The 14953-nt window shown below is 40.1% G+C and overlaps 1 protein-coding gene across 4 annotated transcripts in view; it reads left to right on the forward strand.

The window, feature by feature from the left end:
- LOC120527649 (toll-like receptor 6) overlaps positions 1 to 11416 on the forward strand; it is a 23742-nt gene extending 12326 nt beyond the window's left edge. For 2 of the 4 annotated variants that reach the window (XM_039751291.1, XM_039751292.1), the window contains exon 3: positions 8724 to 11416. In XM_039751291.1, coding sequence (XP_039607225.1) covers positions 8802 to 11165 — 2364 coding nt within the window. In that variant the 5' untranslated portion in view covers positions 8724 to 8801 and the 3' untranslated portion in view covers positions 11166 to 11416. The remainder of the gene's footprint in view (positions 1 to 8723) is intronic. The other 2 variants (XM_039751293.1, XM_039751290.1) reach the window with 2 other exon arrangements.
- The last annotated feature ends 3537 nt before the right edge of the window (positions 11417 to 14953 follow it).

The following is a 14953-nucleotide window of genomic DNA, read 5'->3' on the forward strand; positions in this document are numbered from 1 at the left end:
AAAATTCGATATGGCGGCCGACAATGGCATCATACCACCGAAATAAGTACATACATCGGTTTTGGTTAGCGCAGGGAAGCCACCTACCAAATTTCGTGAAGATGGGGTCAGCCTTCTACCTACACGGAAGTTTGAAAATTGGTCACGTTGGAAAGTTCAATATGGCGGCCGACAGTGGCGCCATACCATCGAAATAAGTAAGTACATCGGTTTCGTTAGCGCAGGGAAGCCGTCTACCAAATTTGGTGAAGATGGGGCCATAAATAAGAAAGTTCAACATGGCGGACTTTGTCGATCGCTATCGATCGCTACGTGTAGAATTTCGAAATGAAACCTGCTTAACTTTTGTAAGTAAGCTGTAAGGAATAAGCCTGCCAAATTTCAGCTTTCTACCTACATGGGAAGTTGGAGAATTAGTGATGAGTGAGTGAGTGAGTCAGTGAGTGAGTGAGTGAGTCAGTCAGTGAGTGAGTGAGTGAGGGCTTTGCCTTTTATTATTATAGATATATATAGATATATATATATATGTATATATATATATATATATTAGGGGTGCAACGATACACAAAATTTACTGTTCGGTTCGGTATTTTGGTGTCACGGTTCGATATTTTTTCGATACAAAAAAATTTTCATGCCTTTTTTAATTTGTAATTTATTAAAATTATATATATTTCTTTTAACTCAAAAATACAGTTTTTAAATTAAATGTTGCTGAAAAAACAAAATAATAAAAAAATAAAAGAGTTTGGAAACGAGTTTATTACAGAGAAAGGTCCCTTTCCAAAATAAAAGCTATGCTATACCCTTCTTCTGGGGTATATTCTCAGGAGCATATTGAACATATCATGTGCCCATAAAATGAACCACTCTCTGATGGACCTCCCCTCACACTCATCTTCTGGAGTGCTAGCACTTAGCTGCATATACAACAAAAACAACTTAAATAAAAATATGTATTGCACAGAAATGCCTTCCTAAATATATTTTGAAACATTTGAAATGTTCTAAAATTAAGGTATCAACCACATACAGTTCTGCATTATTTGGGGATCCCTGACTGTATTTTCTATACTTAGTAGAATATAAAACAAACACACCCAATGGTACATGCTTCCTCAGTTTGTTTGCCCAGTTGATTTCATACAAGGGACGCTATTGGCGGATGGCTTAGAAGCTACCCAATCAGAGCATGTATTACATATTAACTAAAACTCCTCAATGCTATAAGATATGCCTCCTGCGCAGTGCTCGATTGTTTGCTTGTCTCTGCCTCTATCTCACCCTCTCTGACATTCTCTGCCTGACGGAGAGGGTGTGTGCTGAGGTGTTGTTTGCAGAGAAGCTTTTTGCCTAGTGGATACGGACGCTCATCTAAGAAATGCCGCTTTATCGAGGTGCGTCCAAAAGCTCACTTATTGATTTTTTGATTGTTTCCTTTAATCTCGCTCTCTCTCTCTCTCTCTGACGTTCTCTGCGCTTGACTGAGGAGATGTGAGCAGAGGGGCTTTTTGCACAGAGGCTGTTTGCTTAGAAGATAGGGATGCTCCTGTAAAAAATGCTGAAAGGCTACCTTCGCATTGATCCCTTCATTGCCGCTGCTTTATCGCTGTGCTTGCATACTTAAAAGCGCAACAGCCCTATTGATTTTTCATTGTTTACTTTACTCTCTCTCTGACATTCTCCGCTCCTTACGCCGACTTTGAAGAGGAAGATATGTTTGCATTCTTTTAATTGTGAGAAAGAACTGTCATCTCTGTCTTGTCATGGAGCACAGTTTAAACTTTTGACTAAAGGGTGTTATTTCATGTCTAGAGGGCTCTAATAATGTTAAAAACGTATTTAGAAGGTCGTAAACAGGTTTTCTATGCTCTAACTGCGAAAAATATTAGATTTATAAATAAAGAATACTACTTCGTGGAAATTCATTTATCTCTCTGGAGCGGATTAACCGCGATAAACAAGGGTTTACTGTATAACTGTGCGGAGAATATTTATAAACAGTGTGGGAGAGTTTCTAAGGGCTTAAAATATATAAAAATAATCATACAAACATATGGTTTCTACTTCGCGGATTTTCACCTATCGCGGGGGGTTCTGGAACGCAACCCCCGCGATCGAGGAGGGATTACTGTATATAATTTTGTATCGTTCAATACATATGCGTACCGAACCGAAAGCACTGTATCGAACGGTTCAATATCGATACATGTATCGTTGCACCCTTAATATATATATATATATATAAATGACCTCCAAAGAGCGCGGAGACTTTTGATCATGTGAACGTGTCTGCAAAAACTGCCGTCTCCTGCCCAGCAAAAGTCGAGCAGCCGGCGCTACAAGATAGCTGTGCCGCCTTTAAGACGCTGACTGCGCTTCTGCCTTAAGTCAAAGTGAGCACTTTTAATTTTTTTCATCCTCCCCCTGAGCTATAGCCCAGACAAGTGCAAACATGGGACCCCTTTTCTACACTGCAGCAAAGTAATATTAAGGCGCTTCACACTTTCTTTTGCATGTGTACGATTATGAGGTCGTCAGCTCGGATTGTAAAGACACACACAAGAGTGGAGGACTGACAGTGCTATCACAGCCGATTAATGGCTGGGACGTCTCACCAGTCTACACAAGACCCACCGCGACTGTCCCCAAAAGGCGCTCATATCGTCGGCGAAAACATCTCTCTACACTATATAAAAGAAAAAGGCAACTTACCTTTCTTTACACAATTTTTCCTTTTCTCCCAAACCAAAGCCTTTCTCTCTTAACACTGCAGAGGACACAAAACTAATTTTCTTTAATTGCTGGTAATGCCGGTAAGGCACATTACCAGAGGCAGAAATTTGGACGTTCACATAGAAAATGTAATTTCTATACCACAGCCGTCGTGTAGCGCCTTTCAAAAGGAATCTACTACCGAGAGATGATCTATATACATTTTATCTGCTGTTAGTACTACTTACCTGTTGTGTTACACCCTCTTTAAAATTAAGTTTACCCGCAACCACTCCAGTAGTGCTCAATGTACCTTTACTTCTTAAAACGTTAATGTTTTACTGTTTAATAACTTATAGACTACATTTTATTATTTTTCCCTTGCACTCAGTGACCACAGCTATACACACACATATAGACACATACATATATATACACATATATATACCTGTGTGTATGTGTATATATATATATATATATATATATATATATATATATATATATATATATACACACACACACCTATCTACATTGTATATATATACACACACACACACACACACACACACACACATACATACATACATACATACACACACACATATATAATTTGTGTGTGTGTATGTATGTATGTATGTGTGTGTATATATGATGTAGATAGGTGTGTATATGTATATGTAGATATGTATATAAGTATATAGATATGAAGATATGTATGTATAAGTATGTATATATGTATATATATATATGTATATATCTATACTAATAAAAGGCAAAGCCCTCACTCACTCACTGACTCACTCACTGACTCACTCACTGACTCATCACTAATTCTCCAACTTCCCGTGTGGGTGGAAGGCTGAAATTTGGCAGGTTCATTCCTTACAGCTTCCTTACAAAAGTTGGGCAGGTTTTATATCGAAATTCTACGCGTAATGGTCATAACTGGAAGCAGTTTTTCCATTTACTGTAATGGAGATGAGCTTCAACGCCGTGGGGCGGAGTTTCGTGACATCATCACGCCGCCCACGTAATCACGCAGTACATAGAAAACCAGGAAGAGCTCAAAAAAGCGCTTAAGAAAACATGCATTATATAATTGAGAAGGCAGCTAAACAATAAGAAGCGGCGAAAGTGACATATACAACCATATTCATGAGTTCTGCTACTTGAAACAAAGCACGATGTAAACCTACACTTTAAATTAAGTTCATAGACAGGCTGCGCTGGCGCTTGTAATTTAGTGCCTGCCCATATAAGGCCGTCCGTCAGCGGCAATCCAATAGCAAACTGCCACGGGTAAATATTCACGGGTAAAGGACTGTGCTTATGGAGAGGAAGATGAGATGGTCAGGGTAGTGTTTGACACAAACTCAGCGAAACTGCGAGAGAAAGTTTTAAGTGCCAGGACTAAGGTAACATTAAATACAGCTATGGACATAGCACGAGATGGCACCAGCACAACTGGGGAACTTCGATGCATGTACACCGAGCGGCTCACGTAACTGACGCAGTGCACAGATAAAAGCAACAGTTCCAAAGAGCTGAACAAAACCAATTACACAATTGAAAAGGCAGCAAAAATATGAAGCGCCTGATAAGCATATTCATAAATGCAGCTACTGTGGAAACAAAGCACACGGTGGAAAAAGTCAATGTCCCGCTAAAGGAAGACAGTGTAAAAAAAACCCGTGCATGCAGTGTGTCAGGTCTCAGATAAAGAAGAAGACTAGCTGTTTATTGATGCAGTAAGAAACGAATCGATGAATGAAACCTGTCATCTTTACAACGATTGACAAACACGGAATGTAACTTGAACACAACACATCCTACAAATACGAACCTGATTGAAAGAAATAATGATAATCAAATCCTTGATGACAGCAACACTCAGTAACACTCACAAAACAAATACTGTATATTGACAGTCATGTTACGCTATTTTTAAAATGTTCCCTTTTCTTTTTCTACCTTTTTAACACACTACTTCTCCGCATATACGCGGGTGTATATGTATATATATATATATCCCGCTCTACATACTCGAATAATGGATACTTTATTCGCCATCAATGATTGTTTTGGTAAAGCCATACTCAGTGTATTCATTAGATGAACGGTAAAAAAGTAAGAGCGAGGGAGGATGACTCATTGAGGCATGCAGGCTGTAGTGCGTCAACTCTATCTGAATTGCGCGATCACATTTGAAAAACATATCTTTTCAAGTTCTATTTAGTCCATATGTGTCAAACTCAAGGGTCGGGGCCACATCCGGCCGGCGTAATTATATCCGCCCCGAGATCATTTTATATACTGTATTATTGTTATTAAAGCCCGGTATATGAAGCGCTGGTAACACAATAAACTACAGATCCCATAATGCAGCGCTTCAGCTGCCTTGCATCAGGGTAACCTGAATGCAATTCAGAAGATACAGAAAACAGCATAATTAAATAAGAATCTGACACTTCAGCGGACGTTTTAACCCGTGCACAATCACAAAGTGATTTCAAGTGAAGCTGCTTTTATGGGAGACACAAATGCACCAGTTCACCTTGCCCCACTTTCCCTGTTGCCAAGTACTGTTAAACCAAGTCGTCACTACGGTGTTCCCAAATACGCACTTTGCTGATAAACTGAGCGCACTGCGCACTGAGTTTGCACGGCGCTTTGGTGACTTTGATGAACAAAAAAAGTCCGTCTACATGCGGCTCGAACCTTGTGCATGTTTGGTAGCACATATCTGTGTGAGAAGCTCTTCTCAGTGATAAAGACTAACAAAACAGCACACAGGAGTCGCCTCACTGATGAGCACCTGCAATCCATCCTGAGAATCTCCACAACACAGAACCTCACACCAAAGAGAAACGAACTTGTGGCCAAAAAAAGATGCCTGGCGTCCAGCTCTAAAATGACATATGAGCAAAGACAACTGAATGATTTGATTTGTTATTGCACGTAAGAGCGGAGTCAACTGCTTTAACAAACAGCGTATTGCACTGATACGAAATAGCTGTGTGTGTATATATGTAGATATGTATGTATATGTATGTATATGTGTGTATATATGTGTGTGTATATATGTAGATATATATGTATGTATATATGTGTATATGTATAGATATGTATATATATATATATGTTTATGTGTGTGTGTGTGTAAATATATATATATATATGACAACAACACTCATCACTCACAACAGTGACAAAACAATTACATTGACAATCAGGTTATGTTATTTTCAAAATGTTTCCTTTTCTTTTCATTGCTTCTTTAACACACTACTTCTCACAAGCTGGTATTTTGCTAGTATTTATATATATATATATATATATATATATATATATATATATAGACTCAAACCCATTATGACAGCAGCAATCCAAGCTGTGAGAAAACAGTAAAAAGAAGGCGTGTCAGACGTCGTGGTACATTTTCTGATGCAGCTAGACGAAAACAACGTTGTGATGCTGCCGCCAAATACACAAAACAATTACTTTCACAATCATGCTGCGCTATTTTTAAAATGTTTCCTTTTCTTTTTCATAACTTATTTAACACATTACTTCTCCGCTGCGAAGTGCGGGTATTCTGCTAGTGGATGAATAAATTAAGATTTTGTACAAATAATGTTTTTCATTTTTCTTCCTTGATGGTTTCTGCTACCCCCAGCAACAGTTCCTCCCACCCCAAAGAGTGTATGTATGTATGTATATACTCAGCAAAAAAAGAAACGTCCTCTGACTTTCAACTGTTTTTACTTTCAGTAAACTTAATGTGTAAATATTATATTATGTGGCCACCAGCTGCTTGAAGTACTGCAGTGCATCTCCTCCTCATGGACTGGACCAGATTTGTCATTTCTTGCTGTGAGATGTTACCCCACTCTTCCACCAAGGCACCTGCAAGTTCCTGGACATTTCTGGGGGGAATGGCCCTAGCCCTCACCCTGCGATCCAACAGGTCCCAGACGTGCTCAATTCCTTCGACGATAAACACAAATCCGTCCATCACCCCTGGTGAGACAAAACCATGACTCATCAGTGAAGAGCACTTTTTGCCACTCCTGTCTGGTCCAGTCAAGGTGGGTTTGTGCCCATAGGCGGCGTTGTTGCTGGTGATGTCTGGTAAGGACCTGCCTTACAACAGGCCTACAAGCCCTCAGTCCAGCCTCCCTCAGCCTATTGCGGACAGTCTGAGCACTGATGGAGGGATTGTGTGTTCCTGGTGTGACTCGGGCAGTTGTTGTGGCCATCCTGTACCTGTCACGCAGGTGTGATATTCGGATGTACCGATCCTGTGCAGGTGTTGTTACATGTGGTCTTCCACTGCGAGGATGATCAGCTGTCCTTCCTGTCTCCCTGTAGCCTGTCTTAGGCGCCTCACAGTGCGGACATGGCAATTTATTGCCTTAGCCACATCAGCAGTCCTCATGCCTCCCTGCAGCATGCCTAATGCACGTTCACGCAGATGAGCAGGGACCCTGGGCATCTTTCTTTGGGTGTTTTTCACAGTCGGTAGACAAGTCTCTTTAGTGTCCTGCGTTTTTAGAATTGTGACCTTAAATGCCTACTTTCTGTAAGCTGTTAAGGTCTTAACGACCATTCCACAGGTGCATGTTAATAATTGATTATGTTTAATTGAACATGCATGGAAAACATTGTTTAAACTCTTTACAATGAAGATCTGTAAAGTTATTTGGATTTTTAAAACATTATTGTTGAAATACACAGTCCTGAAAAGGGACGTTTCTTTTTTTGCTGAGTATATATATATATATATATACTAGCAAAATACCAAGCTAAGAGGAGAAGTAGTGTGTTAAAGAAGCAATGAAAAGAAAAGGAAACATTTTAAAAATAACGTAACATGATTGTCAATGTAATTGTTTTGTCACTGTTGTGAGTGATGAGTGTTGTTGTCATATATATATATATATATCCGTGTGTATATATGTGTGTGTATGTATGTATGTGTATGTATGTGTATATATGTAGATATGTATATATATATGTATATATATATGTGGATGTGTATATATATATATATATATATATATATATATATATATATATATATATATGTATGTATATATGTGTGTGTGTATATATATATGTGTATATTACTATATATATATATCTATATATATATACAGTATATATATATATATATATATATATGACAGAAACACTCATCACTCACAACAGTGACATAACAATTACATTGACAATCATGTTACGCTATTTTCAAAATGTTTCCTTTTCTTTTCATTACTTTTTAACACACTATCTCCAAGGTTTAGGTATTTTGCTAGTAAAGGATAAAAATGTTGTCCTTTAGTATTTACTGCTAATTGGAATGAATGCGATAATTTGAATGGTTTAGAAAGCATTTTTTATTTTGTCGTTAAAATTACATCAATTTATTTTCTGAGTTGTGTTATTGATCTTGTGACAGAATATGAAAAAATAAGTTTCTTACTTGTATAATTGCTCGTTAATGTGGTCAGTTATATGTACAGTAATGATTTTATAGTTGCACAACTGAAATGAGAAAAGAAAAATTGATATACTGTAGTTTCCTTTAGCACAAAGAGATGTGAGACAAAAAAACAGATTTTTTAGTACATAAATGAAACATACTGTACATGCAGGTAGGAATAAAATATGGAAGATTGCTACAAACACTGCATCATTAACATAAATATTTTTACGCCTGAGCATGTATCATGCACAGTTTTGTTTTGTGAACCTGTGGGCTACTTGACCTTCTCAAAGCAAGGCTTACTGAATGATAATCACTTACTTTCTAATTTTTCACTGTTTAGTTTATGTTTGCCGATGTACAAAATGTGAATGCTCCCTTTTTTGCCCTCTCTAATTCTGAATTGGATTAAGTAAGTTTGAGAATGACCAGCTGTTACACTGATAGTCAGTTTTTGACATATTTCTATTTTGAAAATTTAAACCTTACATAATTAATGTGTTTTTTTCTTTTTGTACAGTTGATTTCACCATTTTTTTCCACATTTTCTGGACTTTGACCACCAGAGTACACCTGTGTATTTCCATAGACCAGAAAAATGAACATCATTTTAATACTTTTGTGGAGTACAGTTTTTTGTGATGCAGACAGGCTCAATCTCAAAGGAAAACAGCAATTTCCGATAAATTTGTTTTGGAATTCCCAGAACTCTGTTGTTGAAAATACGCTGTTACCAAATGAAATTCTGGATCTGTCCCTCCAAAATATAAGTGGCTTTAACAGTGCATATTTGGCTGAAATGACAGATTTAAAGCTCATCAATGTGTCATTTAATAATATAGAAGAACTTGAAGATGACCTTTTTAAATCCACTCAGAAACTCAAGTATCTTGATTTATCACACAATGAGTTGCATAATATATCCTGTGAATTTTTAGTCTGTCTTCCTGAACTTGAATATTTGGATATTTCTTCAAACAAGTTTATGGCATTAAATTTAGGAAGTGCTTTTAAGTCAGTGGTGAATCTTAAATTTCTAAGGGTTAGTGCTGAAAAACTTCAAAGAAATGACCTTAAGAATATTGCAGGTATTAGGCTAAATATTTTTTTTATTGAAATAAGGAAACCCTGGAATTATGAAAAAAATAGTTTAGATTGGATAAACACAAACACAGTTGTTATTGTATTCCCTAATGATAATGTGGATAAAGTGGGTGCTTTTCTTTCAGATGTACTGGAAATTTCAACAAACATAGAGATTATTGGCAGTGCATATGTGAAAAAATACTGTTCCGATTTCTCATATGCTTCTTCTAGTTTTGTAAGTTTTAATTTGACTAATATGTATTTAACAAATTTCCAAATCTCTTTCGATTGTTTTTTCAAAGCTGTTAATCTGTTTTCCAAATTACAAGGACGAAAGCTTCATGTATATAATTTAACTGTGACTGTTACAAATAATGAATGGAATATTCCAGAAATGTTTCTTCCATTTGAAACATTATCAGTACAAGTTGCAAAAGTTAATGGGGGGGCATATTCTAATTCAAATGTATATAATGTTATAATTAACATGAAGATTAAAAATCTTAAAATTTCTGAAACTCCATTGTTCCATATAACTTGCCCAACTGACAGCATACACGAGGTGTTAGATTTCTCAGACAATTTTTTTTCAGATGAGATATTTTCCTCTCCTGGAGTCTCTGCCTGTAAAACATTTTGTTTATTACACACATTAATTTTAAAAGGGAATAAGCTAATGCATCTTGACAAGCTGAGTGTAAGAACCCAGCATATGAAGGCATTAACAGAATTAGATGCCAGTTTTAACATGCTTACAAGTGAATCTAGAAACTGCTATTGGCCACTAAGTTTAAGTAAGTTAAATTTATCTTTTAATTCTCTTGACAGTTACGTTTTTCACTGTATACCCATTATGGTACAAATTTTGGACCTACAGTACAACCAAATAACCAGCATACCACAAGATTTGGTCCCTCTGAATGCTTTAAAAGAGATTAACCTGTCATCAAACAGACTGTTTAATATCCCTGATTGTAAAAATTTTCATTTTGTGGAATTACTCTTTTTGAGCAGCAATGTCATAAAGACTCCATCAGCAGATTTTCTTGATAGCTGCCAGATTCTGAAACAACTGGATATTAGCAGAAACCCCTATATATGTGATTGCAGTTTAAGCTTTCTTCAAAATAGGGACAAATCCAAACTTACATTGCTTGGGTGGCCTAAATTATACAGCTGCAGTGAACCAGAAGCATTGAATGGAACGTTGTTGGAAGAGTTTCACATGTTTGAAATATCATGCAATCTAGCTCTTCTGCTTACAGCCATTCTCATTCCATTAATAGTGATTGTTATTTCAATAGCAGTGCTGTGTAAGCATTTTGACGCCTCTTGGTATCTACGAATGATGTGGCAGTGGACACAAACAAAGCAGAGAGCAAAGACAAAACAGATATTAGAAACCCGACGAGATCTGGCATACAATGCTTTTGTCTCCTATAGTCAAGATGACTCCATTTGGGTCAAGGAGTATCTTCTTCCAAACCTGGAAGAGATGGGCACATTAAAGATATGTTACCATGAAAGGAACTTTATAGCTGGAAAAAGTATAATTGAAAACATCATTACATGCATTGAGAAGAGCTACAAATCCATCTTTGTTTTATCTACCAATTTCATCAGTAGTGAGTGGTGCCATTATGAACTGTACTTTGCTCAGCATCAGCTGCTATCAGAAAATACTGAAAATTTGATTCTGATTTTGTTGGAGCCCATTCCTCATTACCTGATTCCATCAAAATATTATAAACTCAAAGATCTGATGTCAAGAAAGACCTATATGGAGTGGCCCCAAGATAAAAACAAGCATAAGTTGTTCTGGGCTAACCTACGATCTGCCATACATATCAATCTGTCAGAACTTGCAGCAAGATGAACTGAAAACAATGCAAGCCCCTAAAGTGTTAAATGTTATTTGTGGTAACGCCACTTAAAAAACAAAAACAAAGAACAAGTGGAATAATTATGATCCTTTTTGGGATGGAGTATTCCTTTAACATATATTATTTTTTTACTTACCTAGGATTGCTTGTTAATAATGACAAAGAAATATTTTAATGTTATGTTTTTATGGTGAATGGAGATCAGAAACTCCCAGATAGAGTTGTTGTCAATTGGGAGCAATGATGAACAAAAGTAAACAATATGAAAAAAAGTAAATTATTTAAATATGTAAAGAAAACTTTCTGTAGAATTGGATCAAAATATTCAGAATTTTCAATACCAAGAATATGAGTTTACAGTGATATAATTTTAAAATAGAACTTAAACAGAGTGAGCTCACTAAGCCATTTGTTTCCTTGTCTCCCCTTTCATACTCAAAAAGTTTTTAAATATGTTAAAAAGGACCAATAATGCATATTGTCTGTACCAACACAAAGGTATAAATATTAGTGATCTTGTGCCCAGTTTAATGATGAGTTGTAACGGCCGACCCCTTATTCCCAGCCGGCAGCTACACCTCCAAGACCTGTGGCCTGGATAATTAACTGAGAAACCTTTTCCTGTCAAGCCGTACTCCTACACAGATTAACTTTCCCCACAATCGACGGTTTGAAAAGCAAAGACAATAAGCAGAATGTAAAAGGAAACAAGAATAAATGTATTAAATGGGGCAAGACACGCCACAAGACAAATGTACACTCAAATATTCCTCCACCCCAACAATCCCACAGCAAACCCGACAATATATATATATATAAATCCCCTCCCTTGTCCACGTTACATATGACACACACCACACAAACGACAAATGGCTGGCAAACGGAATGATCATGAACTTGAGTCCGGTACGTGAAATAAATGTCCTGAATACGGGTACTGATTAATGACGATAGTAATGTTCGTATTTCCCGGCGTTTGGAATAACCTCACCGTGATTCCTCGGCGCGGCGAATGATGATTCACCCGGGTCTTCAGCGTAAGCAGGTTGAAAGGCAGTCCGGATGAATGAAATACAAACTGGATGATAGCGCAATGGAATGAAACGGCAGGCAGGTTTTAATCGTGAATGCGTTATTGGTTGTTCTCCTTCTCTCTCCTCGTGCTGGTCTCCTCTTTCGTCTCCTCCTCTTCTCCTTAAATAATCCGTGACGGCAGTAATTGATTAATTGATATACAGGTGTTTTCCAGGTAAGTGATTGTGAACTCCTCCCATCATCCGTCCTCCTTTACGGGACAACATTAACTGATACACACAACGCAGTCAATGGGACAATGAAAACGAGACACACACAGCACTGACATTTAAACACTATGTGGCACCGCTACATTCCCCCAACCTTGGACAAGGGAGGGCCGAAGTACGGCTTGAGGTTGGCCACATGGATGGTGTCTAACTTGGAGGCAGCGCCGATACCCCTTTGGATCTGGAAATTGACTGGACCTGTTTGTTGAATGATTTTAGCTGGACCTAACCATTTAGGCGCTAGCTTGGCGGAGAATTTTCTGCTGGCATCTGAGAGATGGTGAGCTCTAATCCAGACCAAATCACCCGGCTGGAAGTGCGCTTCCTCCGCTGGCATTATACAGTTTGGCGTGTCTGGATGTCGAACTCACCAACCTCCCTTGGATTCTCCGCCGTAAACCCTCTACCTTAACCAAATTATTGTAACTGGTGGATTCTGGACTAGGGGTGCTGGGAAGGAGTCGGTCAAGTGGTGCCCTCTCTGAGGAATCTTTATTTAATTCGATCACTGTCTGCCTTTAAATTTTCCCCAAAAATATCATGTCTTTAGGGCGTGCCGAGCAGGACGACACCATTGCTTCGCCGGTGTGATGATGGAGTAGCCGGGCGCGCACGCCACGGTCAGAGCGTGTTCAGCGGTGCGAGAGGTGGTGGATTCTTTGCAGTCGCTGTACCTCAAGATCACCGTGGACCTGAAGAGGAAGGCCTGGAGGACGCCTCGCCTCTGTGGGAGGATCTGGCGCAACAAATAACCCGGCTGGAGGAGAAGATCCGCGAGGTTGCCGAAAGTACGCTGGAGCGCGAAGCAGCCTTGCGGGCTCGCATCAGCAGCTCCCAGGAGGAAATGAAAGAATACATCAACGAGCAAGTTCAACTCCTGGGGCGGGAAATCGTGTTGTGCCTCCAGAGGCGGGATCGACGCTGGCAAGATTCTCTTCAGGGGGAAGTCCAAAGGTGTCTCCAGAAGATAAGACCGGCGCCCCGTCAATCAACGCCGACGTATCTCGAGGGGAGCGCATGCCTCAATCGGCCATTTGTTCCTGGGTGCGCCTGTCTTTTCCCAAGTTAGGGGCTCCCTATAATGTCGATGATGTCCTGAACTTTGTGGAGGACGGGGAGGCGTACCTGGCCGTTAACCCTCTAACCCCGGAAGAGCTAATTGGGGTGATAGGGACATCCCTCTCGGGACCGGTGCGGAGCTGGTGGCTGACGGCCAAGAAGACCATTTTCGACTGGGGATCCTTTCGCCGATCTTTCCTCGCGGCTTTTCTTCCGAAGACTACGAGACCGAACTGGAGGACAAGCTGCGGTCCATGGTGCAACTACCTTCACAAACCATCCGGGACTTCGCCTATGAATACCGGGCTTTGTGTTTGAAGTGGCGGCCGGCTATGGCTGAAGAAGAGGTGGTCCGCCGCGTCCTTAATGCCTGTAACCCGCGGTTAGCTGGGAGTCTCAGGGGGGTGGTGGGATCGGTGGAGGACTTGGTGAGGGTAGGCTCCCAAGTGGAACGGGACTGGGGAAACTCAAGACGCACTGGCACAAAGTTCAGGCCAGTACACGAAACCCAGCCCCTAAAACCACAACGAGCCAAACCTTGCCGGTCGGAAGCCGATCTCGCCATTATGCAAGCGAGCACGCCCCTTCTGATCGTCCCAGTGATGCTGCGGGGTGGCAGATGGATGCGGTGGTGGATACCGAGCCACCATACTTTAATCCGCTCAAGCCAGTGGGAGAAGATTAGCCGACCGACAGACAAATTAACATCTGCCCCGTCCGTCCGATTTGTATTGGCGGATGGGAGTGAACACAAGGCCCTGGGCAGAGTCCCCTTGAGGTACAGTGTACTCGCCACCACCTGGGATATGAATACGTATGTCCTGGAGGACCAGCACCTGTCAGTTCCGTTACTCCTTGGGCTGGATTCTCTAGCCACCATGAGGATGACCATCCATCTCAGTCCCAGGGGGTATACGGTACCGGGGAAGGGATATGCAATTCATTTACAAATCCAAAGAAGATCTGGGCTCGGAATTTATCGGGTTTTACGCAGCAGAGAGGAGCGGCGCAAGCACCTCGGCGGCAGCCCCAGTGGAGGGACAACCTGAAGAGGTGAGGCCGGTGCTGAAGAAGTGGGCCGAGGTGTGGACGGAGAAGTTAGGAGTTGCCCGTGGGGTGACCCACATGGTCCACACCTTGGACGAAGTCCCTATAAGGCACCGAGCTTACCGGGTTTCTCCACTGAAGAGGGGCGTCATTAAAGAACACCTCGATCGGATGCTCGCCGAGGGAATAATAGAACCATCTTCCTCCTCCTGGGCGTCCCCTGTGGTCCTCGTGAAGAAGTCGGATAATTCCTATCGCTTCTGTGTGGACTACAGGGGGGTTAACGAGAAGACGAGCCTGGACGCATATCCCATGCCCCTGGTTCATGAAATCCTGGAGTCACTGCATGGAGCTGCAGTATTTAGCACCTT

Source organism: Polypterus senegalus, chromosome 4 (assembly GCF_016835505.1).
Source record: "Polypterus senegalus isolate Bchr_013 chromosome 4, ASM1683550v1, whole genome shotgun sequence".
NCBI lineage: Eukaryota > Metazoa > Chordata > Cladistia > Polypteriformes > Polypteridae > Polypterus > Polypterus senegalus.